Here is a 26,902-nt window from a genome sequence, read left to right as displayed (position 1 = left end):
CAGTGGGCCCAGTGCAGGAATACCTACAGCAGAGCAGACAACTGGAAACAGACCCCAGCACTAGAGCCCTTCTGCTTTGCTGACCAAAATAAATCCATCCCCATCTGCTCCACATCAGGGCAGGATTAACTGTGTCAGTCCAGCAGATGCCAGTATCAGTGTCTTCCAAGATACACCATTTTTGTGGTTAGTTTCAGAAGTACATTTGCTTTTAAAAGAAAAAAGACCCAACCCTTCATTCTGGGTAACAGGCTAGAAACTGACAGCAGGAGGTAAGGAGCCACAGAGAGGTAACAGGTATCTCACACTCATAAGGCTGCACTGGAAATTGAATTGTTTGGGTTCTGAGTCACCACTGGCACAAACTGAGGGAACTGCAAAACCAGGAACAGCATCAGCCTGTTTGAGCCTGTGAGCCCACACACACACACTCATTCTCTGTAGGAACAGTCATTCTTGAAAATGCAACTAGGGAAGCAAGAAGATGCCTGAGTCGTGACTAAGATTTGACTTTGGGGTGCTTATTCCAGCCTTTCATACTTGGTGCAAAAATTAGTCAGGAAAAAGACCCTGAGGGCCAAAAAATCCATGCATAATTCCTTAACAATTCAAATGGTAAAAGCAACTGCCTGCCAAATAGAATCCCCAAATTTGCTCTGATTTGTACAAGGCATTGATTCAGGTTTGGTATTTGCAAGAGCCATAAAAGATACCTCTTCATACACCTCCAAAAAGGAGTGGAATCCTAGGAATGAGCACTCCAGTCCAAGTTCTTGTGACAGCCAGCTAGCACTATGCATGATGTAAGACAAAAACTTCCAATTCCTTTAACTGCTTAAACTGGAGCACTTAACAATGCCAGATGTCAGTGAAATACTGATTCACAATTCTTTTAGTACAAAGAATCTTTTTTCCATCAATTTCTCAGTTATTTCTCTCACAAGACAGAAATAAAACAAGCGACTTCACATTACAGAGCTCATCACTCAAGAGACAAGGATCTGTTTACATTCACACTGATCATTACAAAAATGTTTTACAACATAAAATGGCATTGAAGATTCCAGACAAGCTACTCTGAGGGGCTGGGGGATCATTCTTTACATTTGATTCAATCCTGGAAGTTTGGAACAGTTTTTATTTTAGTGATTAAAATTTTACTAGTGTGCCTGCATGCACCCAGATACTTCAGTACATAAACACCAGGCAGATACAGAAAAAGCAGCACTGGATAATCTGGTAGGATCAGGGCAAAAAATGCAAAGTGACATATACTTTGCTGCTGCCACTACTAGCATTTGTCTTTCTTGTTTTTCCAGAATTCAGGTGCCAAACCTTTATATAAACAACCCTGCAAACCTCAATGAGGATTATGTGATGAGGAACCACTTCTGTGCTCTGAACATGTGCTGAGAACTGGCACTACCAGGACACAAGAGCAACCTCAGACAAGCAACATACACAGCACATTTACCAAAGACTGCAGACAGGTTGCTCAGGTTAGCAACTCTGGCACTGAAAGGAAAAGCAATTTGCTCAGAAAGAACACACAGGCATAACATACCTTCTTTATTTTAAAAAAGATAACTAAAATAAAAGCTGAAAATCTTGAACAGACTGTAGGTAGAAATGTCTTTTGTAAACAATCCTCTGAAGTACCTATGCTGCAGGAGCCCAAGTCAATCCTCTCTCACAAGTTTTTGGTTTTTTTTTTTTTTTTTTACAAGATTTAAACCACAATAGTCAATTGTGCCTCATGAAATGAACTTCTCTGAAGCCTGAGTTGACAGCATGTGACATAAGCTTAGTATTGCCTCATTTATTACATAAATTTATTTCCAGAAATTACCCTGGAGACTGTTTAATCCCCAGCATTACACATCTGAGCATCTCCACAACCTGAGAAAAATTAAGAACAGAGGAAAAGGAGTGAGATAAAAATAACCTGAGATATGAACTTGCAAAAATGGTAAGCTACAGGGGGAAAAAATATAGTAAATACAAAAGAAAGCAAGGTGCCTTTTTTCTTTTCCCAAATTTATCTTTCCTTAAAGAATGGCAGTTTAGTCCTCCCTAAAGAAAGCTCAGTGGAAAAAGGAGATAAATAAAACTCACAGGAACTCAATTCCCACTCCACCCTACCTCCTTTGAAATATACATTCTTCCTTATATTTACTTATGCCTATTGCCCTCCGTCATCCAGTCTCTAAAATGCTTTTCCATCAAGCTTCTGTATCTCCAGTCACCAACATTTACAGTGGGGATGATTTTCTGTGGCTTCAACCACTGAACAAAACGCTTCATTTCCAGGTAACTGCTGTGTTCACTGTAAGGAATCCCTGAAATGAAAACAAATCACAGGCAGCTGTCAGTCTACTTAGCTTCCTCCAAGCCTTCCAGCTATGAAATACTTTAGATAAAAAGTTTTTTTCAATTCCTATTTGGGACCCAAAGTTTATAGCTAAGGTAAAACAACCCTTCCCACCAATTTTCCTTTGAGGAAAACTACCTTGCATTAAGTCACCAAGTCATTCATCAGGTCAAACTAAGCAACATCAGTGACCTGGTTAAAGGAATGGTTTAAGGGATTTAGCTCAACCCGTCAATAACAACTGAGAGGAAGACGCAGTCTCGCAGACACAAGTAAGACATGGAATGAAATCTCAGCTCTGGAACTGCACTGCCACCAGCACTGGTCAGGCCAAGACTCCATCCCTGAAGTCTCTCCCTGTATCAGCTGAAAGCCTTTATTTGCACCAGGAGGACAGGTGCAAAATGTCTGTAAAAATCTGTATTTATGGTGTTCTCAATTACTCATTTCACAGATCTCTCCTGAAGAGATCTGTTCGGTTTCTCAATGAGTTACCAGAAAAAGCAGCAGTTACCAAAATCAGTAGGAGTTTCCAGAATAAAAATAAGAAGAGCATCCACACAAAGCTAAATGCACTGAATCTTTGCCACTCTTATACCATATATAGTGATTTTTCCTCTTGTTTGAGGCTTGATATCCTCCAGAGAAAGGCATGAATCAGAGTAGGTCCACCCTGTAGGTTTGAAAGCCAGAACTTGATCAAAATTCTCAGAAAACTTATTCAAGTGATCTTGCAAGCCCTGTGAAAAAAAATAGAATATACTTAATCCCATTAAATAGCTAATAAGACTAAAGGCTGGCCATTTCATGATGGAGAGGCTTCAGACTATATTTTATTGTCATGTGCTTTTTTAAGTCTCATCTACCTTGAAGTTATTAATGATAAATATGGACATTTGCAAAACAACTTGTCCCTTAGGATCTCAGTTCCTTCACCTGAATTAAGCACACACAAACAGCTATGCATTACAGATTAGAACACATAAGGAATAATCACACCTTCTTGTAAATCTTGCTCCACAAATCATTCATTTCCTCCTCTAAGCTGGAGGTCAGATGGTGAAATGCTGCTTCAGTGCAAAATTATCTGGTTAATTTACAGTGCCACAGAGATCATGACACCTGCTTATGCCCAGAAGTAACTAGAGTTAGTTAAACTACCCCAAAAAAATTACAGCAAGCCAGTGCATGAGCTGAGTATTGCTCTGAGCACTAAACCAGGTTTTACCACCTCTCCAAGACAGGAAGGAAACCACCTCTCATCTTCTCACTCTTAAAAAAAAATTACCTTGAAGAAGTTTCCAAGTATAAGGAATGTACAATCCTATTCCTGGATAAAGTGAAGTCAGTATTGCTTCAAGTTAAAAATAGAAAATCAATTTCATGTGTCCTGTATAAAATCTTACAGGCAAATTCCTAATTTGAAAGCCCTACAAGGTTACTGATTACAAAATCATAAAGTTTATATTAGCAGGAGAGAGAGGAATACAAAATAAAGACTGATTAAAAAAGGGAGGCAGAGTGGGATAGAAGGGCTGTGATAGAACATTAACCAACCTGTCAGATATTTGACAACTATAAAACAGGGCAGCAGAAAGCTTCCTGTGAGACTGCCACATTGAACAACACCTTCAGTACAATCTCCAGTAGCAACATACAGAATCCATCAAACCAGGTACATAAAAAATTTTTTAAAACCCCACCACAGCACACATTTCATTCAGCAACAGGAATTGTGGCTCACTGCTGTGACTGTGAATACACTGGGAATGTTCAGTCTTCACTTGATTGAAAGTATAACTGTAGCAGTCTAATTCTCCTTCACACTTCATTTTGGGAGGATTAACATAGCTTAAGGTAATTATTCACATATTTGCTCCCCTTGCTCTAATGAAATCTAAATACAGTACTTCAAATGCAATGATTATTATATTAACAATGCTAATCTGCTTTCAATTTTGTTATAAATCAAGTATGCAACATTCACATTAAGGATGCAATTTCAATCTTATAAAAAAAATTATTTGTGCATTTCAATCACAAGCACTTCTGAAAGGCTCACCTCAATGCCAGTACAAGACCTTGCTGAGTTAAACAACATGAAAGAGATTCATAGACCCACAGAGCCCAGTTCACTGGAAATTTTCCACTGCATAGTCAAGTGGCAAAGGCCTCAATTTTTGAGTTACAAAAAATTGTTTGTTGCAAAAGAACCATGCACGCATTTTGGAAAAAATGGCCTCTTTCCCCAAAACAAATTACTACAGTGTTTACTCATAACAAGTCCATTTTAAATACACATTCCATTTTCTTCGTTTATTGCTTTAGCCAAGACTGTTCTAAACCTTCATCCTTTTGAAATGGAAAATATATTTCACTGCTACACCAACCTCCTTCAATCACCATGACAGCCTGTTATTCAGAGAGTCACTAGAGTCAGCAGTGTACACAAATAGATTCCATAAGGTAGGGAAAGACTCAAACATGATTTAATATGTAATTTACCACCAGCCCTAACACCACTTAAACTCATCTGGCTTATTCAAGAACAGCCATTTGTCAGTACATACAGCAATCCCTGTATTTTACTGGGGTAAAACCAAATACTGCAGTGAAGTACCACACCTCTGATTTTTTTTTTTTTGTATTTTCTTAATACATATCAAATCCAAAAGTAAGATAAATGATCACATGAACTCATCTTTAAGCATTTAAAATTCTCCACATTTTACTGACCATACATTCCTCTAGCTGCAGGCCTAATTGGCAGCTGGGCACCCTGGGAGTCTCCCCAGCGTGCCCGGCTTACATGGACATGACATTACTAATGATGGCATGAGACCGCACTCAACTTCACACCTGAGGGCACAGCCCCAGTACAGAGGGCCCTGCTGTCAGACCAGGACTCTCATCCACAAAATCACTGTGCCTTTCATCTTTCCCAGCCCTTTTCAGGGTCCAGGCACAGCTTCTGTCACACTGTAGATTTGTCTAGAGGTGACACCCTGCATGATACAACTGCCTCCCTCTGAGAAGTAAAGCTGTCCTTGAGGGTACAATCACACCCTGAAAGTCCAGCTATGCGAGTATCCATGCATGCTGGGACAAGGCGACTCAGCAACCCAGAAATCTGCAGAAGAAACTAAAATAAATTACTGTTTAAGACAACACAACACAATAAAAATAAATCCATACATATTTCCATTACTCATTTTCTGCTCCTCTCTGATGTGGAAACATCATGGAACAAAGTTAAAGCATTAAGATACTAAGTTCCATCTCCTGCAGCTCCATCCAAATCATATAGACTTTTTTATTCCTTTTTAGGTCAACTCTGACCTTGACTAGTCCTGCAGCTAAATACCATCTTGCTCTGAAGGATTTGCTTGAGATGGCACAGCAGGCCTGAAGCAAAACAGGAAAATGGATCCAAGTCTGTAAGGCATAAACAACCAATGTTTTTCTCTTGCTTCCAGGTTACCTTTAATCTACAGCCTGCTGCTTTACCTTACTGCCCTTCAGTACTTTGTAGTCTATTTAGTATAGCCTAGGAATTTGTCACATTTCCGAACTAAGAAATTCCCAGAAAAAACATTCAACAACAAAAAGTCGGTGTTTCAAATATCAACCAAATGTGCATTTGAAATCGAATTAGATTAAATAACATTTTTAAATTAACTGGTTTATGTGATTTTGCTACAAATATTAGAGAAAAATGTGTGTGGAAAAACTAAAGCATGTGTACATATGAGGTGACTCACAGTTCACTCAGAGCATGCACTGGTTTATGTGCAATTTTCACTGATTTTCAAGTAACCTTATCTCCAGTGTAAATCATCAGCCCAGAGAGTGAATATTCTTTTAAAAGATGAAAATATGGCTATAAATACATTGGAAATCAGACACCTGACTGGTAGTTGGCCATGTTCATAGGCTGCCTCAAAACAGAGGCTCACAGGCAGAAAGTCCTTTTAGTCTTTTCCTACACTGGACCAGCTAAAAGGCTGAAAACAGGGACTTCATGTCACAATATATTAATTGCTAATAGGACAGATCAGGCAGTCATTACATAAATCTACTTCAAAAAGGCCCGCAAAGAGCGGGTCTTTGAACAAGCCTCACCTTATCTTGTACAAGCACCACATCATGTTTGGAGAAGTTATTAATGTTTAATTGCATTTCATTTTCAATGTATTGCTACATGTCAAAGCTCCACTAAATAAATGTGATCCGACAAGAGGTTACAAAGCACCAAACACAGCACTGGCTGGGAGGAGCCCAGAGAATTTGAGCAGCAGGTTCATCAACAGAGTCCTTTTTCTGAACTTACCTTAAAATTAATTTGCATCATGGGAAGAACATGTAGCAAAGTACCCTTCCAGTCCACACTGATGAGGGAATTAACAGTTGGTGACTCCAAGCACTGCAGGGTTTTGTACTTGTCACGGGACATACTTGCTTTTGAGCCCAGAACTTCAGCAATTGCTTTAGGATTCGGAGGAAGGAAGAAATCGGAGAAAGAAAATTGTAAGAGTTCTTTTTTGGCTTGTTTTGTAGATAGTCCTGATTATTGTACAAGATAATTTTTACTATTAGAAAAGAAATCCATATTCAACAGGTTATAGTGTTTCATAATCTAACATTATGAAGAGAAACCTATAATGGCTGTTAAAAACCTTTGTCCCCACCATTTTAGCAGCAAAATTTTGTATGACAATCGGAAAGAGAAGGAAAAGTACCTTCATAAATTCCAAGTCACATTTCTTTGGCAGAATGTTACTGAGGTGAACTGGTATTTATTCCAAAGTAGCCAGAAACATGCAGGTTTTGGAATATGTGACAAACAGCCAACATTAAAGACAGACTGAATTTCAGTGCACATAAGTCATGTATTGATGACCTTAAATATACACAAAAGCACAACTGGTACACAGCTGCCTGCTCTAAAGCAGACGTTTGGGCAATCATGTTGGTTCCTGGTGCAGTAACTGAGCAAAGAAGAGCACACAACGTCTTCATTTACTCAGAAAGGAACAGAAGCCTATGAATAACATCCCTTTGCTTTTTCCTGACAACAGGAACTTGTTAGCAACAAAAATGTCATAAAGACCTAATTTATTTATTTTATTAATTGCCTTTAGCAATTTTCTCACCACAATTAATTAATTAAGTTCATACATTTAATATCCAAACTGGCCACCTGTATATTCGGGGCAGGGAGGTTATAAACATGGCAGAACACTATTTCTTTCAGAAAGTTAAAACTTATTGATTAGAAAACTAAAAAAATAGCAGGAGGATTATTAAATATATTTAATTTCTTTACACAATATCTGAACATTCAGACTAAACAACTTTTTATACCTTCAAGAAAGCAACCTTCTAAAACTAAACTAGATATTTATTTAGATATTTGATCCAGTACACTTCTTATACATACCTAAAAAGACTTTTTCTTTTCCAATGGAGTAAGTGCCACAGACAACTAGAGTTCGTGGGTTTAAAGTCACTGTCGCAAAGGCAATGTTGACAGCAAACTGGATAACCTCTTGTTGTGAGGGGAAAGTGTACTCAGGACTACAGTATCTGGGGCATGGAAACAAAATATACCACTTTGTTACAAAAGATAAGACATCTGAAATTACCAAAAAAGGCCCTCAAAACTGCATGTACACAATAAGTGAAAACGACATTATTCTTCCATATCACTTCAGTCTATTAGAAACACTAAGGTGCCCAGATTAAATTGTTGCAACAAAAATTACATTGAGCATATCAGTGTTTCCTCTACAGCTATTCACTCTCTGGCACTGAATTCTACATTTTCTTCTTCATAAATACCGAATGCTCTTGCAAGCTAGTTACTTGTATTACATCCTAATTATATTCTTATGTCTATTTTTTGTCATACACACAAATATAATATAAGACATTACTCATTCACAGAAACATATGGAACAGAAATGAAAGTCTGCAGCTGGGCATTAGTCATCATTCACACAAAAACAATTTTGTATACATGAGTCAGAGAAAGGTCTAATGAAAATCCCCAAAACTGATTCAACCATTTGGCGTCCTTTCACCTTTGAATCTTCCACACCTCTTTTCATAACAGAGTTGAATCCACTGAAAACTAGTGTTCCATAAACCTCTTGCTTCAGAGCTGAACACTTAAATGTATGAGCTTTGACATCCAGAATTTAATACTACTTATAAATAGCTTATAATACATATAAAGGTTATCTCAGCAAGTACTTCAGCACCTTTTCCACCACCCACTTTCATTCTCTCATGTAACAGCATAACCAATGAACAAGCTGTACATACATGGGCTTTTAATAAATATCTGCTTTTACTCAACACTAAATAGAGCTAACAAGTGTTATCACAGCAATGGCATTTAGACTTATATTTATTTGGTTCATATAAAGTCTTCCTAAACTGAAAAGAGTAAGAGTAAGCTGAAAAAAAGCTCCCATTTCCAGACAACTTACGTTGTATCGAGGTAAAGGGTGTGGACTTGCTGAGCCATCAGAGCAGGGTAGCGCTCCATGGAAGGGTCTGCCCTGAAGTCCCCTGTGTGCAGAATAACAGTCCCACTTGGCAGGTAGAAAAGGATCATTGTTGCACCTGGACAACTGAAACAAACAAACAAAAAACCCCACAAAAAAAGGTATGTCAACTCTCTATACTGTTAAACTGCCTTAAGAGACAGACCACCCTTCAGCAGCAGGAGGGTGTGCAGAACAGCATTTTAAATCATAGCTACTATGCAGACTAATTTAGCTAGGAATTCCTGATTTCTGAAGGATTTCTGCAGCCAATTCTATGGCCATAAACAAGCTTGACCTGAGTTCTCCACTGAGATGGGAAGAAGAAACAAAAACCCCACATCATTAACTGTGTTTTTGGAATGCCCCACCTTCTAGGCATGACAAAGATGCTGCCTCAGTTGCAATCATTCTATTACTTTACTCGAAGGGGAAACAGCTCACCAAAGAGAAGCAGCATTCTTGTTCAGGAGAAATAAAATTGTACTACTGCAGATTCATCTTCCTTCCTGCAGGACTTACTGGAGCATTTTCTTTTAAATTCTATTTGCAGATTTTAAATGTTGCCCTAGATCCAGAACTCCCTGGTTATAAATACAACTCCCTTCCTGGTGATAGTGCATCCATTGCACTTTCTGCAGTTGCTTGCCAAAGCTTTCTGAAGGGCAAGAGTTCAGACTGGAAAATCTGAGTGGGACTATTTTAGATATCAATCGTCTGCAAAGAGTAAGTGAAACTCAAAAAAGGAAAAACTGGCATGAATCATAAATAAAATGACAGAATTGGTGAACTCTTCAAGAAGCTGAACTTTGTAGCTAAGGTATGTATGGCTTTTAAATTGGAGCAGAGGATCAGAGAGATAAGCAAGAAAAATGAGACGTGTACAAATTACATAAGCAACAAGGCTTGCTCCATTCCTAGAGAGATTCTCAGAGGACTTAATGGAGTCTTGTCTCTCCAAGTATAAACACATCCTACACTAAGCAATATTCAAACCAGCTGTGACACAGTCCTGCATTTCAATGTATGTACTGCAGGGAAGGTCTCTTCCTCTAGCCATGGCCAAATAAGATACCAAGATGCAGAACATCAAGAGCACAGGGCTGGAAGTGAGGTGCTACTGCACTTTAAATCCAGCATTACCACACCGTGCTAGTCTGACAAAAACCTCACCCTTTATCACCAAATTCAGTAGAAGTCTTGTCCAGATTTCAACAGCATCTTACTTGAAGTTCAATTTTCAAAACGTTGACTAAGTTATGTCTCTCACAGGATCCAAAGTACCACATTTTTCTTTAGCTCAGGATTTCCCTATCATCAGCTGAAGTTACAGAAACCTAATGTATCTGAGAATCAAATTTACTATGTTCCCAACTAGACACCAAAAACCAGGAAGTGTCCAGATCACTAGAAAAATCATTCAACCTCTCAACAAGCATAAAAATTATGGAGCTACACATGGTTAACACAATGTACTCAAAGCAAAGTTAAATTAAAATTCAAAAAAGTTTCACTTTTGAAGATAACTCACCTATTTCAAAAGCTAACTACTTGCAAGAAATTTTACACCACAAATGCAGTGATACCTACTGATTGGCATCAAGCAACAGCACTTTGATCCCATTGACCACACACTCTGTGTCCATCGGCAGCACGTGGACATACTGCTCCTGGACTCGAAGTTTGCTCTTCACCAGATTGCCAGTTATCTGGAACACAGAAAGGATTTAAAAATAGGACCAAAATCTAGAAGAAGCATTGTTCATTTTAGAAACAAAAGCTCTCAAAGTCAGACAGTCTGGCTTAGAGACAAACTACAAGGTCCTGGGTATAAATCAAGCCTTTCAGTAGCATTTCACTTCTCAAAAAGCAAATTGAGAAAAGCTGTCTTAAGAAAGCAAACCTTTAAAAGCCTGTCAACAGGTTATGCATTGGAATCAGACAGGAGACAAACAAGAGGGAAGAACATCTGTTGCAGACTATCAGGTCAAGAAGAAGAGATGGGTAAAGCCTTCTCTAAACGAGTGAAGAAGCTTCCAGGTAACAGGCCCCTGGATCTTATCATGGAGGACTGCAGTAACTCCAACTGCAAGGGCAACACAGGAGTAAAGCATTCCAGGAAATTTAATCATAAACAGTTTTTCTGATGCAAGCTCTGGATGCGTTGATTAGGCAAGGTGCCCTAGCATGTTACAAGTAAAGAAGAGCTGGTTGGACATACAACAGCTAAGGGCAGTTGTGGCCTTTCAGCAGCCTGAAGTACAGGACACAAATGCCACTTGCTTAGCATGGAGAAGAGATGGCTTATGAAGAATCTATTCCACACTTGCATCACTGGAACAGTTACAGAGAAAATGGGGCCAGATTCTTCATGATGCACACAAAAAAAAGCCAAGCTACAATGTCAAGTTGCAAAACCAGAGATTTTAAATGTATTATTAGGGGAAATAAAACCCAGAGTGGGTAAGCCCTGCAACAGGTTGTGAAGAGACATAGTAAAATCTGGCCTATGTTCAAAATTTGACTGACAAAAGACTCCCTGCAGTCTGATCTAACTTTGAAGGTAAACCCACATTGTGCAGGAGATCAGTCTATGTGACCTCTAGAGATCCTTTTTAAACCTGATTTTTTTCATGGTATCTAGTCAGGGAAGTTTTACTAACCCTCTTGAGCAGTCAAATCAGGGTAAGGATTTCTCACAAGCAAAATGCACATTCCCCTGTACATATCCACTGACCCAACAATGGAACAACTGATCGCCTATTTACTTCCACCAGTACAAAACTGATTACAGCTGTATATGGATGTGATGATACCTAGCAACCTTGAAAAACCTTACCTTGTTACAGTAGATTGGAAACCTGAAGTTTTTTGTTAGTCCACAGAAATGGTCAGAGTGAAAATGCGTAAGGAAATAAGCTGTGCAGCCTTCAATTTCTCCATACTGGAAGGCATCAACTGTAAAACCAGTTCCTACAGCAAAAAGGGAAGAGAAGCCAGTCACCAAACATGCATAGTTCAGAACCAGACTCTAATTAGATATTGGTTTTGTTTTCTCTTTGCTTCTTCCCAATTAAAAGGTAATAGTTACTCTGCATACAGCTGAAGGAGCCCTTTAAAGATTAACATGTTTTGTGTATTAGTCAACAGTTGCAAAAAGATTTTCACTTATTAAAATAAAAATTCCACAAAATGTTCATACACAAATACTTTCAAAGGCATCTCAAATATGCTGTTCAGCTGCCATCCTGCACAGATGGCAACCGGTTAAGCAAATAAGACACATTTATCTGCATTCTACTGGTATGCTTTAAAGTTCACATAGATTGAAATCTAATAACAATAAAACATATCACTTCAGTTTTAGGACAAAAACACAACACTCCAGCCAAAATTAATTAACCTCTACAAAAACCAAGTTTCCTCTCACCTGGTATTTTCTTATAGAAAGGGCACTGTTTTTTTCTTGGCTCTTCACCAGTAGTAGGTAATTCTTTAAATTTCTTTCTCCACCTTCGTTGGCCACCAGAAGGTACATCAGCAACAGCTCCATTTTTACTTGAATTTTCTGTAACTGCTTCTACATCTTCCACAGATCCCTCAGCCTTCCTTTTTTGCTGTCTGGGCCTCTTTCCATTAGGAGATACTGAACTTGTTATCTGCTTTTTCTCACTCAAACACGCTTCTCCTTTGCGTTCCTCCTTTGCTTTGGGTTTTAACCCAAAGAAAACACCAATGTCCATTTGTTTAAGTTCTTTGGCAGGACTGGTTTTAGTGTTCATAGCTGCTAATGAAAGAGATGGTACTGATTTAGAAGAGATGGGGCTGGGAAAGCACACAGCAGCTGTACTGAGATTTCCTTTTTTCTCTACTGCTGTCTGCAAACTCTCCTGGAGAGCTGTTTTTTCAATGGCACTAGCAGTCATTTTATCTGTATGAGTTAAAATGTTACTTGGCTCCCTCAAAATATTACTCTTCTGTGTCAGAAGAGAGGCAGCATCTTCTCTGTCCAGCAGTAATGATGTCTCAGTAAAACTCATGTATGCAGAATCCAGAGCACAAGCACCAGCATCTCCGGACTCTGTGGTTCCTGATTTGGCAGCAGAGGAAATCAGTTCTGGCTGTTCAGCCTCCTTGTAACTAGAAGCAAAAGAGGATCCACTGACTACCATGCCTTGCTGAGGATCTAGATGGTGCAGTGTATTTACTTCCTCACAGAGGGTTTTTTTAATTATGAAATTTCCCATTTTCCTATGCTCATACTGAGGCTTCCTCCGTAAGAGTTCAGCAAATGTTTTCAATTCCACAGAATTAGAGTCTTCTTCTTCTTCTGAGTTCTGCACTTCAAATAATTTATTCTGTGATTCTTTTACTTTCTTCTCATCTTCCTCTTCACTTTCCTCAAATGTACTTAGTGGAGAGTAAGAAATTTCACAGTCATTGAAATCCACTCTTGACTGTAGCAGACTTGGCTGACATGTATCTTTCTCAATACACAGATCTTTTCCTGTTTCACTTTCTTGAGAGGATGCAAAATCAAAAAATTCAAATTTACAACTATCATCTGTGGTCTGTGGAAGCTGAAGTGTCTGTTGAGGTTTTTGAACACCTGCAAAAAAGGAAGTACTTTCACTGATTCTATTTAGACACTTCATTTGCGGTGAATTCCATACCATCGATGCACAGTCATCATTTGGGACATGCTTTATTTCATTAGAGGGTTTCTCATTCTGTGAGGTTTCCCCTGCATGACTTGGGGAACAGCTGGGCTTTGCAGCAGTAGAACCTGTCATCTTCGTCTCCACAGTGCTTCCTGAAGAGTTTACAAGATAATCTCCTGCCCTGTTTGCTGCAAGTAGAAAATGGCTGTAACGCTTGTAGTGGGATGGAATGGTGGAGGTGCAGAGTAAACCATCAGGACACTCTATGGAAAGAGTCATACAGAGGTGTAATGTTAATACCTTGGCAAGTATAGTTGGCATAGTTAAAATAAAAATCACATGTGACACAAGATTTAGGAATTCTTTCTTATAAATACAGCTACTGGAGGACAGAAGGCACAAGTAAAAAGTAATTTTCAAGCTACCAAGACCTCTTTTCTGAGCTGAGAAATGAGAATGCTTCCAGCCTAAAACCAAACAGCTGCTGCTCATACAGCACTATGCCTGAATTATACAGCCCATTAACAAGAGTACTTGACCCTGTTTCAATGCTGTGCTCCTGTAATCACATGGTTTCTAGTTTAGAATTGTCTCACTTTCAAAGCTCAGAGAAGTAGCACCAGAAACAGGCAGTACATTTCAAATATAAGCAATAAATAAACCAAATTCTGAATTAACCTAATACTCCATTTCAAATTTTCTGCAATTACACATTAATAAGGAGGAAAAAAAAGGGCTATGTATTTACTTATACGAAGAAAACATTCGGCATTGAGATGCTAGGAAAAAAACCCCATAGCTCTTTCCTAAGCCTTTCCCCCTGAGAGTTCACTACCCTAACTTTTCAGGCTTTTAAGGTGAATGCATAAATCAATCAGGATTTTTCACCTGTTAATTATGGGAGTAAGACGGAAATGAGGTGTTAAAACACCTGCCTTAAATTAAATTCACTGCCAAAATCAGCATGAAATTACTTACATTTCATTGTTCTGAAGAAGAAACTCAAGGAAAGTTATGAAAATATAAAAAGGAGAGTGGTTGTATTACTTGAAATAGCCTTTACTCAAGTTTCCTGTATGCTTTCTGTTTTACAAAAGTTCTGAGGTGTATTAAGGACATAAGACGGATACCTGAATCTGTTCAGATATGGTATTTCCCCATGAAACTAGAATTTGGAATGTGTTAGTTTTGTTCCTCTTGTACAGAGCTCAAAACAAACCCGTTGTTTTATGATACAGGAATGTTAATCTCGATTTCTATATAAAATTTCTAAACTATGGGGGCCCACAAGTTAACATTTCAAGTAAATTGGCCTATTTCAGCTTCCAAATGTCCATAGACAACTGAACAAATCACATATCAACATGGACACAGGATAATGAAATCTGTATCTAAGGAGAAAGAAACTTGATGTCAAAAGTAGCACCTTTGTGCCTGAAGGTTCTTTTCTGACTTAGTAATTGTAATAGGTTTCATTATTTTAAATATGCACCTTCAGTTTGTTCAATGAAATACTGAAACTTGATAAACAACCACGAAAGTTTCTCAGAGTTTTGAGGTTAGATTCTGAAATGAGATTTTCATGTCAGATTTCCACGTTCTTCACAAAGAAGCAAAAATTTCATGCAAAAATAGGACTGATCAGTAAAAACATAATAAAACATGATAAAAATCATACCAGCTACCATTTCCGATTTTGAGCTTAATATAAAAAACAAGGTTTACAGCAACATTTCATGAGAAGTCTGTAAGTTTTCTCTGAAGGCTTTTTTCTTACGCTAGCCATACCTTTTTCAATGGGTCCTGGAGTTTCCAAACATTCATAGACGTGCCACTGAGGTGTCTGGACCAAGAGCAAAGAGAAAGGCATCTGGCAGCTGGGACAGTATCCATCGTGAACGGGCTTTGCATTTTGTGAGCCCTGTTCTGCCGAGCTACTCACGCTTTCCTGGGAGTGCACGCTACTGTCATCTTTACATCGATCCACATCCTGGTCTGGCCGTGAGCTCTGCTTGGTTTTCGGAGGTGTATCAGGTTTTTTTACAGATTTCTTTTTCCTATTTCCCTTTCTTTTTAGCCTGCCCTTGCCATCACTGACTTCCTCTACAGGAGTAGAGATGCTCTGTGAATTACTCTGATGCTTTCGTTTCCTAATGGATTTGTATTCCCAAATGTCCTCTTCCAATAAAGCATCTTCAGACATGACAACACATGAAATATTCCCCTTTCTTTTAAGCAACAGTTCACAAACCTGCCCTTCCTCCCACTAATATATTTGCTCTTCACTACCTGAAGTAAAGCTCCAGAAGCCCATGTTAAAAAAGCAACACTGGGCCACAAACCAAGCAGCAGCCCGTGACAGGACAGGAGCATGGTGGATCCTGTCCCAAGAATAATTTAATGAGTGCCTCTTTGTAGATTTGCAATTTCTCCTGTTACACAGGGCCCGACTCTGCAAGGCCTTCCAGGGTGAGCCATTCCCTTCAGCTTCCACCCCCACCTCGTAAGCACCACCCGGCCTCAGCGGGGACAGGAAGATTTTAAAGATTCCTGCCCGAGCAGGAAGATTTTGAAACAAAACGAGGAAGAGTTCAGCTAGGGGATCGTTGTCAAGGTGTCTCGGGATGCTCCTCCGGAGTGTTCCCCCCGGAGTGTCCTGTGATGCTCCTCCGGAGTGTGCCGGTGCTGCTCCCCGGTGTGTCTCAGCAGCCTCAAGTGTCCGGGATGATGGGGGATGTCGCGGTCCCCCCGAGTGTCCGGGATGTTCCGTGGGATGTCCCGGTGCCCCGAGTGTCCCGGGATGTTCCCTGGGATGTCCCGTGTCCCGCCGGTTCCGCGGGTGGCGGGCGGGCGCTCGCCTCCTCGCCCGTTCCCCGCCGCGGCCGCGCATTCGCTTCCGCAGGTTCGTCACTGCGGCTGCCGCTCAACTTCTCCGCATCTCCCATAGTATGCCGCCAAAAAAACCCTCAAGTCCCACCGTTTAAATTACTGGAGCCTGGTTTGTACTTTGTCCGGTGCTGCTCAATTTTTACGTCTTACAAACACTAAAGCAGCCGGGCGGGAAACACGGGCTGTGCTGAATCTGCTGGGCGGTGCTGAAACTGCTGCGCGGGAATCTCCACCGTGGGCTCCCGGCAGGAATGTGCTGCTGTGGATACCAAGGATACGTAAAAACAGGGGATAAGTGAGGACGTCCCGCTTTAAGACAGACGAGTTACCGCGTGTCTGTGCTTTGTGCTTTATTTTCTTTTTCAGTCGCGGTTTTCCGCCCTGGCGCCGCGGGCGGTGCCGAATGTGCGGCGGTGAAGCGCCAGGCCGGTAAACAGCGCCCGGGTGAGGCGATGGCGGCGGGCGGGCTGGCGGGGCTCCTGCCCGCCCAGACACAGCTCGAGTACGCGCTGCTCGACGCCGACACTGCCCAGGAGAAGGAGAACCTGGTCTACCAGTACCTGAAGAAAATGGACAGCCGCGAGCGGGACCTGACGGTGCCCGAGCTCGGCGGAGGTGGGTGGCGCGGCCCGGGCGGGGCCGGGGGTCTCCCCGGGAGAGGCGGCGGAGCCCCGGCTGTCCCCGTGCGGGGTTTGCCTGGAGGTGCTGCTGCCTTCGAGGACCGGGCAGGGACGGCCCCGTGAGCCGCTGTTTAAATGGCACTTGTAGCTACAGGAAATGTCACTCCTGGAAGCAGCAGGAGCGAAGGGCAAGGAAAAAGACCCCCTTTACACATGCTCTCCCTGGTACTGGCTGCAAAAACACGTTTGTAAAATCTCTCTTCTAAATCTCTTCCCATCTGTACTGTGTATTTATATCTGTCACCTCTGGTCATAGTGAGAACCTTGCTAACTCTCCCTGCGCTCTCCTGAGCTCCCTTGGTTTCCCGGAGCATCCCTTAGGATATTCCCCAGCTCTCTCTCCCCAGTTTTCGTGTCCCTGATAACACAAACTGTGCTGGAGATGTCATTCATCCTCCTGCGGTGGTTTGCCCCTTTCACACATTTCTCTGTCTCTCCATGTGCTCAGGGCGAAATCAAAGGTTCAGCCTTAAAAAGTCTCGCAAGTCCTGCTCAGGGTCCTTTTAACCTTTGAGAGGCTCCCTGCAGCTATGGGAGCTCACATCACATACTGCGAGACAGAGACCTCAGGGGGTGAAATTCAGGGTTAAAATCACACGTATCACGGGAATGAATTAGGACTTTTAACTAGTAGAGCAAAGGGAGTCCTTGCTCTGTCTAGATTTGGGCCCTTGAATTGAATTTTAGTTTTTACCATTGATACTGTTTCAGTGTTCTGTCAAGGCTTATTTTCTCCTCTAAAAAGGGCTCAAATAAGTAGCCAATATCTATGAAAGGTGTTTTAGTTCTAGTGAAAAGGGGAGAAATGCCATAAAGTATATAAACTACCCTTTTCTTTTGAAAAGTGAACAACAAAGCTGTTATACTGTGAAGATAGTGCATATACTGATGAATTATTCTCATTATTGTCACCAAAGCTAAATGTGATGCATCCATTTTTGTTTATAAATATATGGAGCTAGAGATCACTCCTCTTCGTGAAACAGAAACCAAGCCTCCTGCTGACTTGAGTAGGAATAACTTTTCCTGGAGCAGATCTCACTTGCTGAAACTGTCAGAGTGGAAGTTTTGAGGATTTTTAGATCAGTCAACCTACAATTTTTTAAAAAAAGGCCTTCAAAAATTTAATTCAGCTTTGCATTGTCTCACAACTGTCTTTCCCCACTATGATTTTAAATAATTTTTAAGAGTTAATAATGGCTGACCACATTCTAGAATATTTATTCCTTATCTTGATACCAGGTTCTAATGGGATCAGAGGACTTTCAGTTACCAGGGAGGAAAGAATGTTTTCATGTCTCATGTCAAGTGCTTTAAACAAATGACCAGGAGTACTGTTGTGTATATCTGAAAAAGTTGTATTTCTTCCCATGTGACAGAATTAATTTATACTTGTCATTTCAAATTTTGAAAATCAAGATCAAATCTATAAGCACAAAAATATTTCAGTGATCTCTGAAATCAGTTCTTTACAAAACTGTTGGAAAAAAACATTAAGAGTTTAATGCTTTCAAACTTTTAGTAGCCTTTATGTGAGTTTTAAATAATTGATTGTTACCCAAATGACATTGGGGGTTGAATAATGTAGATTGTGTTTCAAAATATATGAAATTTGTTCTGAGGCTTGCATGTTCTTTCAATTAAAAAGTGCCTATGTAAAGATATAAACTACACTTTCCTATTACAGTGAGTCTTATTAATAATATTTTGATTTACTAATTATGAAGAATTGTGGAACGTAAGGGTGATTTGGATAAATAAAAGGCTTTTTGTTTGCTTTTCTACCTTTTTTTTTTTAAAGTTAAAATCACCAGGAGCATTGTGTGGTATTGGTGCCTTTCCCTACCCTTCCCTTAACTGGCTATCACTGTTCTCTGAATTCCAGATCTACAGTGGTTAAACACTGAAGGTCCTATTTCTCTTCACAAAGACCTTTCTGGAAAAGTTGTGGTGTTGGATTTCTTCACTTACTGCTGCATCAATTGCTTGCACCTGCTGCCTGACCTCCACGCCTTAGAGCACCAGTACTCTGATAAAGGTAAAAGTGCTTTGGCTCTCTCGGAATAGAATTTCCTGGCACTGTTGCAGGCTGAGTAGCTGAGTCACTTTGTTGCTGGTTACTAAACTGCTGGCAATATTTCAGGGGTGTCTAAAAATGTCTTCTAATCTTTTAAGTAGCCTAAGAAAGGTGACTGTGTGTACTTCCATCACATTTTTGAAGGGGGTTAAATAAAGTATCTGTTGTGTCTATGTAATTAGACAAACAGGATATATGCTTAAAGCCCAAATCTGATATCTCTATAAATAAGGCAACTTTCAAAAAGCTACTGAAGAATGTGAGATACAGGCTCAAAGTTAATATAAGTAGGTAACTCTCTACACTTGACTGAGGATCCAGCTCTAAGAAGAATATAGTAGAGGTGGTAGAGTAGATGTAGATAGATGGTAGAATAAGATATAGATTACTTTTTTTTTTCCACTGGAACTGAAATAACAAAATATCTAAGCTTGATGTAGAATTGTTTTGGTATTGGCATCGTGTTGTATACCATTAATAGCCCTGTATTCTGGAGAGGGAATTATGGTCTTTAAAGTCATGTCTGAAATGAGATCTGTCTCTCACTCCGACTGAATAAAAATGTAGGGTAATTTCTATTTAGAATGCAGTGTCTTGTTATCATGATGGCTTGTCAGAGATAACCTGTAGTCTTACACAGAGTGTGTCAGCTACTCACTTATGTGGGATATTTTAATAGGCTGAACAGTGAGATGAAGAACAGTGTTACTTTCAGTCCTAAAAATATTGTATTAAATACACTATATATGTAGTAAATAACATTATAATGTTTGTCTGATTCTCCATTGCTGTTTCTGATTGGTTTTAATTTTGTCAGTGTTTATTTTCATGTGTTAGCTTTTTCACTACAAAAAGAAAATTGCAATTTATTTGAAATTTACACAGTGCTTTAGATGGGTTTCCATAGCACTTCACAGAAGATTCAAACAAATTTTTCTACCTTGGAAAGCTTAGATGTTTGCTTTGGAGAAATTTGAGATGCAGTGTAATGTTTCAAATATTAGGAACTTTGTCTTATAAGGAAAAACCTTCATGGTTTTTTTTTTTGGGGGTGAGTCAGTTTTAAGAGGAAGGTGAATGGCAAGTGGTAAGTGGACTGTTGTGGGTATCAGGCATGTTGGGAAGAAGGTCTAGATAGAGATTTAGGAAGATTATATTGATCATAAAATGAATAATATATTTAAATTATAACTATTTTATAGTACACTGTGAGTGCATTAATATAGCTGTCATATCCTTAATCTGTTTTTTAAGGCTAAGGTGTTAAATCAGCTGATAACAAAATATTCATTTTAACAACCTCTCCACACACGCTTTCTCCTAGAAGTGTTTGAACATCTCTATACTGGTGTAGAAGCGGCTTCAGCACTCTGAAGTAAAGGTCCACCTGGAGACCTATTTTTTCCTTTGACTTGAGTTAAACTTCCTGTCACAGCAGTTAGTACTTGAGGAAAGCACTTTGCTGATGGGTAATAAATGATTTTTGTATTTGAACTACCCTTGTAAGTTTTCTTTGGATTTCAGCTATCCTGTTTCTGCAGGAACCAGAGTGAGAAAAAATATGCTTGGGGTGAAACTGGAGGTAAAAGGGAAGAAGAGCAGGTTTATGGAACATTAATCTTAAATTTAATCCGTTAGGAAGCAGAGGATAGCAGCTGCATTCAGGAAGAGATTAAGGTGCTTGATAGTTCAAACAAAAAGAAAAATACGTTGGGGTTTTTTTCACTATAGATCTCCCTTTTGGTTCTTTTCTGCTGTTTTCATGTTTTGATTTTCAGCCCTTCAGGATTATTGAATCTCTCTTTGCTGTGCTAAGTGTCTAAATCTTCATATTACAGTAATATGTATAAATATACCAAGGCAGTAAGGGTTGTGGGTTTTTAAGCCATAGAAAACTATTTCAGTACATGGTCTTATATCAGTGTACATCTTCTTCACCTAAGGCAAACGAGATTTACTAATCACTAGGAGAAAGGTGAAGGGAGAGTTGTTGACTTGAGAAGCTTGAGAAAGATAAAAGCTGGAAGAACAAAACATCTTGCTTGGGCAAAGCATCTGTCTCATAATGCATTTGGATCTTTAATCTCTTGTTTGAATACTTGAAGGTATATTGCCTATTTTTTCTTAGTTACAAGAACGAACAAACCTCAATACTGATATAATTGACTGTACATTGTGTACATACGTACTGTGTACATACACACCCTGATGATTTTTTTTAATGTGATTCAAATGCCTTCTTACATGGAGCATGTTGAAACTTCAGCTGTGTGATCACCAGACAGGAGAAGTTTAAAACACAGGAGGCTGTAATGTTAGGGTGATCCTAAATCATTATAAATATTCCAGTACATGTGCCATAGTTCTATTGTCTGGAACTTCAGGAGACCTGTTTCAGAATGAAGACTGCTTTCCATAGGATTGAATGCCGCCCGGCATCTTTATCTGATATGCTCTCATTGCTATCTTCAGTGGTGCTATTTCTGTATTTCAAGTGGCATTCAGAAGGTTATTTTAAACCCCAGTGCATATTCAGTTCATGTTATCAGCAGTCCAGAAATTACTTCTATAAGAGGAAGTACTTTTTAATATTCAGAAATAGCTTGGCATAAATCCAGTGTTGTGCTCTGCTGTAATCCTTCAAACAAAGTGTTTCAAAGGGAGTACATATTGTTATTTCTCAGCATAGCATCCATCATTTCCACAGGAGTTTTCCTCATGAGGGGATGTTGTACCTTAGTTATGCTGTTCAGGTGTTCACTATAGAATTGTCTTTCTAGCTTTAATGATGTTTTTGAAGGACAAATGTAAGTGCTGGTTTTGATCCCTTTATAGATAAAATGTGTGACCTGCTGCTTGGATTTCAACAGTTAATGATACTATAACTTCAGCTGTCTGATACTGCAGCATTCTGCTCCAGTAGAGTTGATAAGACCGTATCAGTTATAGTGACTTTTTAATTTTTTAATTGTGAAATTGTTGTATTCAAGCTTGCCTTGTTTATAACAAGTGTTGTCATTTTGTCATACTTGTCAGTGCTGCCATTTTATTTGAAATAGAGAATACTGTATTGATTTCAGAGGCCTATGCGTTATATGTTTTACTCTTTATCTAGAGGAAGATATGTCCAGGTGATGCTAGAATTCCACACTTTGGTGTTAGCTTTGTGGTTTCTGGTTAACTGTCTAAAACACCATAGTTGTATATAGAAATCAGAAGGCAAAGAGGTGTCTGTCCTAAGTATCTTTAAAAAACCCCGAAGTATCAGTTGAACAGCTACAACTTACCCACAACTATTTTGAAAGTATTTCTAGCTTAGTATGTAGAGGTTCAGGAACTAAGAAGAGTTTGTGTCAACCAGCTGGGGAAGTAATGGTCCTAAAACTTGGTAATTTTACCTGAGTGTTATTTCTGAGTGTCAGTATTTTCTATATATAGCTATCTATATTCCTAATGAGATGTAATTGCTCTCTGTTTGTTCAAATCCTCTCTCATTCTGGGAAGCAGTCAGTCACATTTTGACATAACCATGGTTCGTTTTTCCTTAATTTTTTTTTTATTATTCAAATACGTTTCAATGCACAACTTCATTTTTCTTTGCAGATGGTCTTGTTATTGTTGGTGTTCATTCAGCAAAATTCCCAAATGAAAAAGTTCTGGATAACATTAAAAGTGCCATTCTGAGATACAACATTGTCCACCCTGTAGTAAATGATGCAGATGCAACACTGTGGCATGAGCTAGAAGTGTCCTGCTGGCCAACTCTGATCATTCTTGGGCCTCGTGGAAATATGCTGTTTTCTCTTGTTGGAGAGGGACACAGAGAGAAATTGTTTTTATTTACTTCTATAACACTGAAATTCTACAAGGAAAGAGGACAAATCAAAGATAACAACATTGGAATAAAGCTGTACAGAGACTCCCTTCCACCTTCTCCTCTGCTGTTTCCTGGCAAAGTGACTGTAGATGATTCAGGAGAAAGGTTGGTCATAGCAGACACTGGACATCACAGGATTTTGGTTACTCGTAAAAATGGACAAATTCTACACACTATTGGAGGTAAGGATATATATGTAAGTTTATTATAGCAATTTCAGTTCCTGAGTAGGGTATGTTTGCTGTGCCTCCTGGGCTGACTCTTTTCTTAGAGGACTGTTGCAGTGCTAGGTTTGGTTTAGCAAGCTGCAGCTTTCCTGGAGAGCACAGCTGGGCTGCTTAGGGCAGGGCAGCCTTTCTGTCCTCCCGTAGTCCTTTTTGGACAGCCCTGAGCTTCTGCTCTGGCCAGCTGAGCTCTACAACACAGTGATGGCAAAGGAGGCAAGAAGGGTCTCTCCAGTGGGAATCTCTGCTGTTTCACGTTGGTTCACTGGCTCCCAGAGGCAGAGTGCCCGAGAGAGACCTGGTGGTCAAGGAGCAGGGGGATTTTCTCAGGGGCCCAGGGGCGGTACATGGGCGGGGTTGGGGTACAGGAACCAATAGGGAGAACCCGAGGGATTGGCCAGGACTAGGGGCAGGGGAAAGCAGTGGGGAACAATATGGGATAAGAAAAGCAGTGAGTAAACAGATCACCATAGAGGACCTGGCAGTTTGTAAGCATTGCCAGAGTTCTGTTTTGTGCTAAAATTGTTTTTACTGGATTTGGGGGAATAGGGTGTAAGACCATGATGTGAGAGACCATTAATGCAGTTGTTGGAGATGCCTAATTGTTTTTCATTGCTTCATTGACTAAAGTTCATATTTTCATGTGCTGTCCAATATGAATTATAAAAATGCATTTTGTATTCCTCTGAAGGAGTTGCAAATGGTTTTAGATATAAAGGATGTACATCTACATCAAGCAGCAAGGTAGGGAAAAGACAAGAGACTGTAATGCCTCCTTTTCCAATAGAAGTGAATGTTGAATTGTTGTGGTGGTGTTGTGAGGAAAGGTTTTTCGTGTTGTTTTTTTTGTTTGGTTATTGAGTTTTTTCAGTGGAAGAGCATTCCTGTATAGGATCTCCTCTGGTTTCAAAAGCAGAGAATTACTAAGAACAGTGGCATTCCAGTAAGAACACAGGCACCTGAAAATGCAGTTGCCTTAGTACGTGTAAAAAGACCTGTGTTCTCATCAAAACTGAGATAATAATGTATGAACAAGTTATGAAAATAGTGAAAGTATTTTAAATTTCGTTACATTTATTACAATGTTGTATTAGTAACATTTCAGCTTTAGAAAACGAACATCCATAGTTGCTTCTGTGAAGTAACAATCTGCTTTACAATGCAAATGAAGACAATTTGCACACTCTTTGTATGCTTTACTGTTTCACAAATGAAACATTCAGCGTTGGGGTTTTTTTAAAACCTATTAAAATGGTCCAAGTTACATCTTAGTCCACCGAGTACATAACCTGATGGGTTGCATGCTAGCCAGAACAGAAGGAGCCCGGAGGTCTAGCTGCACTGCCCTGTACAAGGTGGCACTGAACACAGAAGGGGTTCAAAGAGTGAGCTCCTCACCCGATGGAGCTACTCCTGGGCTGCTTGGAGGACACACAGGCAGAGACAAAGAAGAAGGGAGGGGACTCCTCGTATAGGTTCCACGCAGAGATTTATTCAGGTGAAGGGACAGGGATGAAGAGCCGAAAATCTGAGGGTGTCCAGGGGTTTTATAGTGGGGAGGGGAAAGGCGGGGATAAGGGATACAGGCAATGGGATGGGGCAAGGGAGGCGGGGTGTACAGTGAGGGAGCCAATGGGATTAATACAGAGGAGGGACTTAGGGAAGGAACCAATGGGGTGTTGATTAACACAGACGCTTCTGGAACTTATGCATATTAACTAAGGGAAATTAATATTAACATATATAATTAATATATAAGATTAATATATATAATTAATATATAAAATAGGGAGTGGAAAACATGAACCAATCATATAGGAACATGTAGATCACAGAACTGGGGGGGTTATGGGTTCTCATCCTAACTCCAGAGTGAGTTGTTGAACCTCGGTGCCTGACCACTGTAAGTTGGTCTTGGTTTTACCCTCAGGGGTCAGGGTGGCTGCAGCCACTTGCACCACCACAGTAACTGTTAGGACAACCGTAATAGACAAATTTAAGAAGTGGTTGTATCCTCAAATTATTGAAAACAATGGTTTGTTTATGTCTCAGAATCAGGACCTGTGTGCTGATGTGTCCTGTATTACTTAGTCTGGAATTGACTAATGCCTGCCCCAGGGCAGGATCCTACAAATCTCATAAGAATACCAGTGACTCTGCTGTTTAAGGAAGGGAAGAAAAATTCTATTTGCTATTTGAAGTAACACTGCATTGGCTAGACAGGCTATTTATTCAAGTTAATCTGATTTATCATTAAGGCATTAGTCTAAATACCTTTCTCCAGTAGGATGTGCAAAGAGAATTTCTCATGACAAAAATGAGAGAATTTGGTTTCTGCTTGATATGTGAGATGAATTTTCCGGCTACAAGTTACCCTTTAGTGTTCTGGGACAGTCATTAAACAGGAATTCAGAAGGAGTGTCCTAAGCTCCAAACTGGCACCCTCCTTCCTGTGGCATGGTGTGCTAATCCCTTCCGTGGGGATGTGCACCCTCTCACTCACAGGGGAACTGCTGGAATCTGACACACCAGTACTTCAGTCCTTTGTGTCTGACAAGGTCTAAATTGATTTCTGACTGGAGGTTGTAAAAGTTTGTGTATTTCAGTGACTCAGTTAAATGATTCAGTGGGCAGAAAATAATGTAATGAAGTTGATAATGCAGTAATAAATGTGGGCATGCACAAAGGTTGAAATTGTTATTTGCATCATAAATCATGGTACACACATAACTCATACCTAAATGTCTTCTGCTGACACATCCTGCTAATGCACTATAAATGCTACCTCCTCTGAAATACGGTGCTTACCTTCACACTGTTATGTTCCTTTCTATTTCCTGACTGTTCTATGCAGAAGTCTGTCACTCCATCATTCTTACTGTTCTTTTGTGTAATTAGTTCCTTATCACCTTTTTCCTAATTAGTGTTCTTAATGAGAAAATGTTGCTAATCAAATATTAGTTTCATTTGTGATTACATCAAAATCTAGACCAATGAAATGGAGTTGAGCTTTGGACTTTTTTTTCTTCCTGGCTTGCTTTGATGTAGTCAAGACTAAAAAAAAAGCTGTAGTTTTTTATTTTTGTTTTCCATTGTTGCTGTTGTCCTTTAGTGCAATTTAGAACCATATTAGGACTCCTCTAGAACATTTTAGAACCCTATTAAGACTTCTCTTTAAAATATGAGCTTAAGCAGAGAACTTTTGCAGAATGAGTTACGAACTTAATAGCACCAGGCTGTTTTTATTACGTAGCACAGAGGCTAAAATGAGACTACTCCAAATAGTAATAGTGTAAAATGTACAAGGTGCTGTGAAAGCAGCTCTTGGAATATGTAATTATCCTAGAGGTTTAAATGTATGCACTTTATTTTTAAGGTGACTTTTTTCAAAAATTACTTTTGAGTTTGCTGTGTTTTATTTACAGGTCCAAACAGTGGAAGGAGAGATGGAGGATTTTCAGAGGCAGCTTTCAACTCACCACAAGGGATCGCTATAAAAAATAATATTATTTATGTAGCTGATACAGAAAATCACCTAATTAGAAAGGTAAATTTTCCATAAGGAAATTCAA

General features: G+C 39.6%; 2 protein-coding genes across 2 annotated transcripts in view; one reads left to right on the top strand and one right to left on the bottom strand.

Moving 5' to 3' along the window:
- Positions 1-890: 890 nt before the first annotated feature.
- Positions 891-16,482, bottom strand: DCLRE1A (DNA cross-link repair 1A). The gene is made up of 9 exons (XM_048310952.1): positions 15,372-16,482; positions 12,353-13,846; positions 11,762-11,895; positions 10,513-10,631; positions 8,866-9,009; positions 7,812-7,957; positions 6,702-6,856; positions 2,970-3,111; positions 891-2,339 (listed from the first exon to the last, which is right to left on the bottom strand). The coding sequence occupies exons 1-9, from the start codon at positions 15,784-15,786 to the stop codon at positions 2,173-2,175; spliced, it is 2,916 nt and encodes a 971-aa protein (XP_048166909.1). The 5' UTR covers positions 15,787-16,482; the 3' UTR covers positions 891-2,172.
- Positions 16,483-16,722: 240 nt separating this feature from the next.
- Positions 16,723-26,902, top strand: part of NHLRC2 (NHL repeat containing 2) — a 33,765-nt gene continuing 23,585 nt past the window's right edge. Inside the window, exons 1-4 of the mRNA XM_048311401.1 lie at positions 16,723-17,087; positions 19,038-19,190; positions 22,833-23,288; positions 26,756-26,877. Coding sequence (XP_048167358.1) covers positions 16,925-17,087; positions 19,038-19,190; positions 22,833-23,288; positions 26,756-26,877 — 894 coding nt within the window. The 5' untranslated portion in view covers positions 16,723-16,924. The remainder of the gene's footprint in view (positions 17,088-19,037; positions 19,191-22,832; positions 23,289-26,755; positions 26,878-26,902) is intronic.

This window comes from Corvus hawaiiensis, chromosome 8 (assembly GCF_020740725.1).
Source record: "Corvus hawaiiensis isolate bCorHaw1 chromosome 8, bCorHaw1.pri.cur, whole genome shotgun sequence".
In the NCBI taxonomy this organism is placed as follows: Eukaryota; Metazoa; Chordata; class Aves; order Passeriformes; family Corvidae; genus Corvus; species Corvus hawaiiensis.
The sequence above is the reverse complement of the archived record's forward strand: the minus strand, read 5'-3'. Positions and strand labels throughout refer to the sequence as shown.

What these genes read in the sequence shown, in the direction of transcription:
- DCLRE1A (XM_048310952.1), bottom strand. Translation starts at nt 15,786, where the DNA reads ATGTCTGAAGATGCTTTATTGGAAGAGGACATTTGGGAATACAAATCC. An exon ending in TTCCAATCTACTGTAACAAG is followed by an intron (nt 10,632 to 11,761) that starts GTAAGGTTTTTC and finishes TCTGTGTTCCAG; the next exon opens with ATAACTGGCAATCTGGTGAA. An exon ending in ACCCTTTACCTCGATACAAC is followed by an intron (nt 7,958 to 8,865) that starts GTAAGTTGTCTG and finishes TCCATGCCCCAG; the next exon opens with ATACTGTAGTCCTGAGTACA.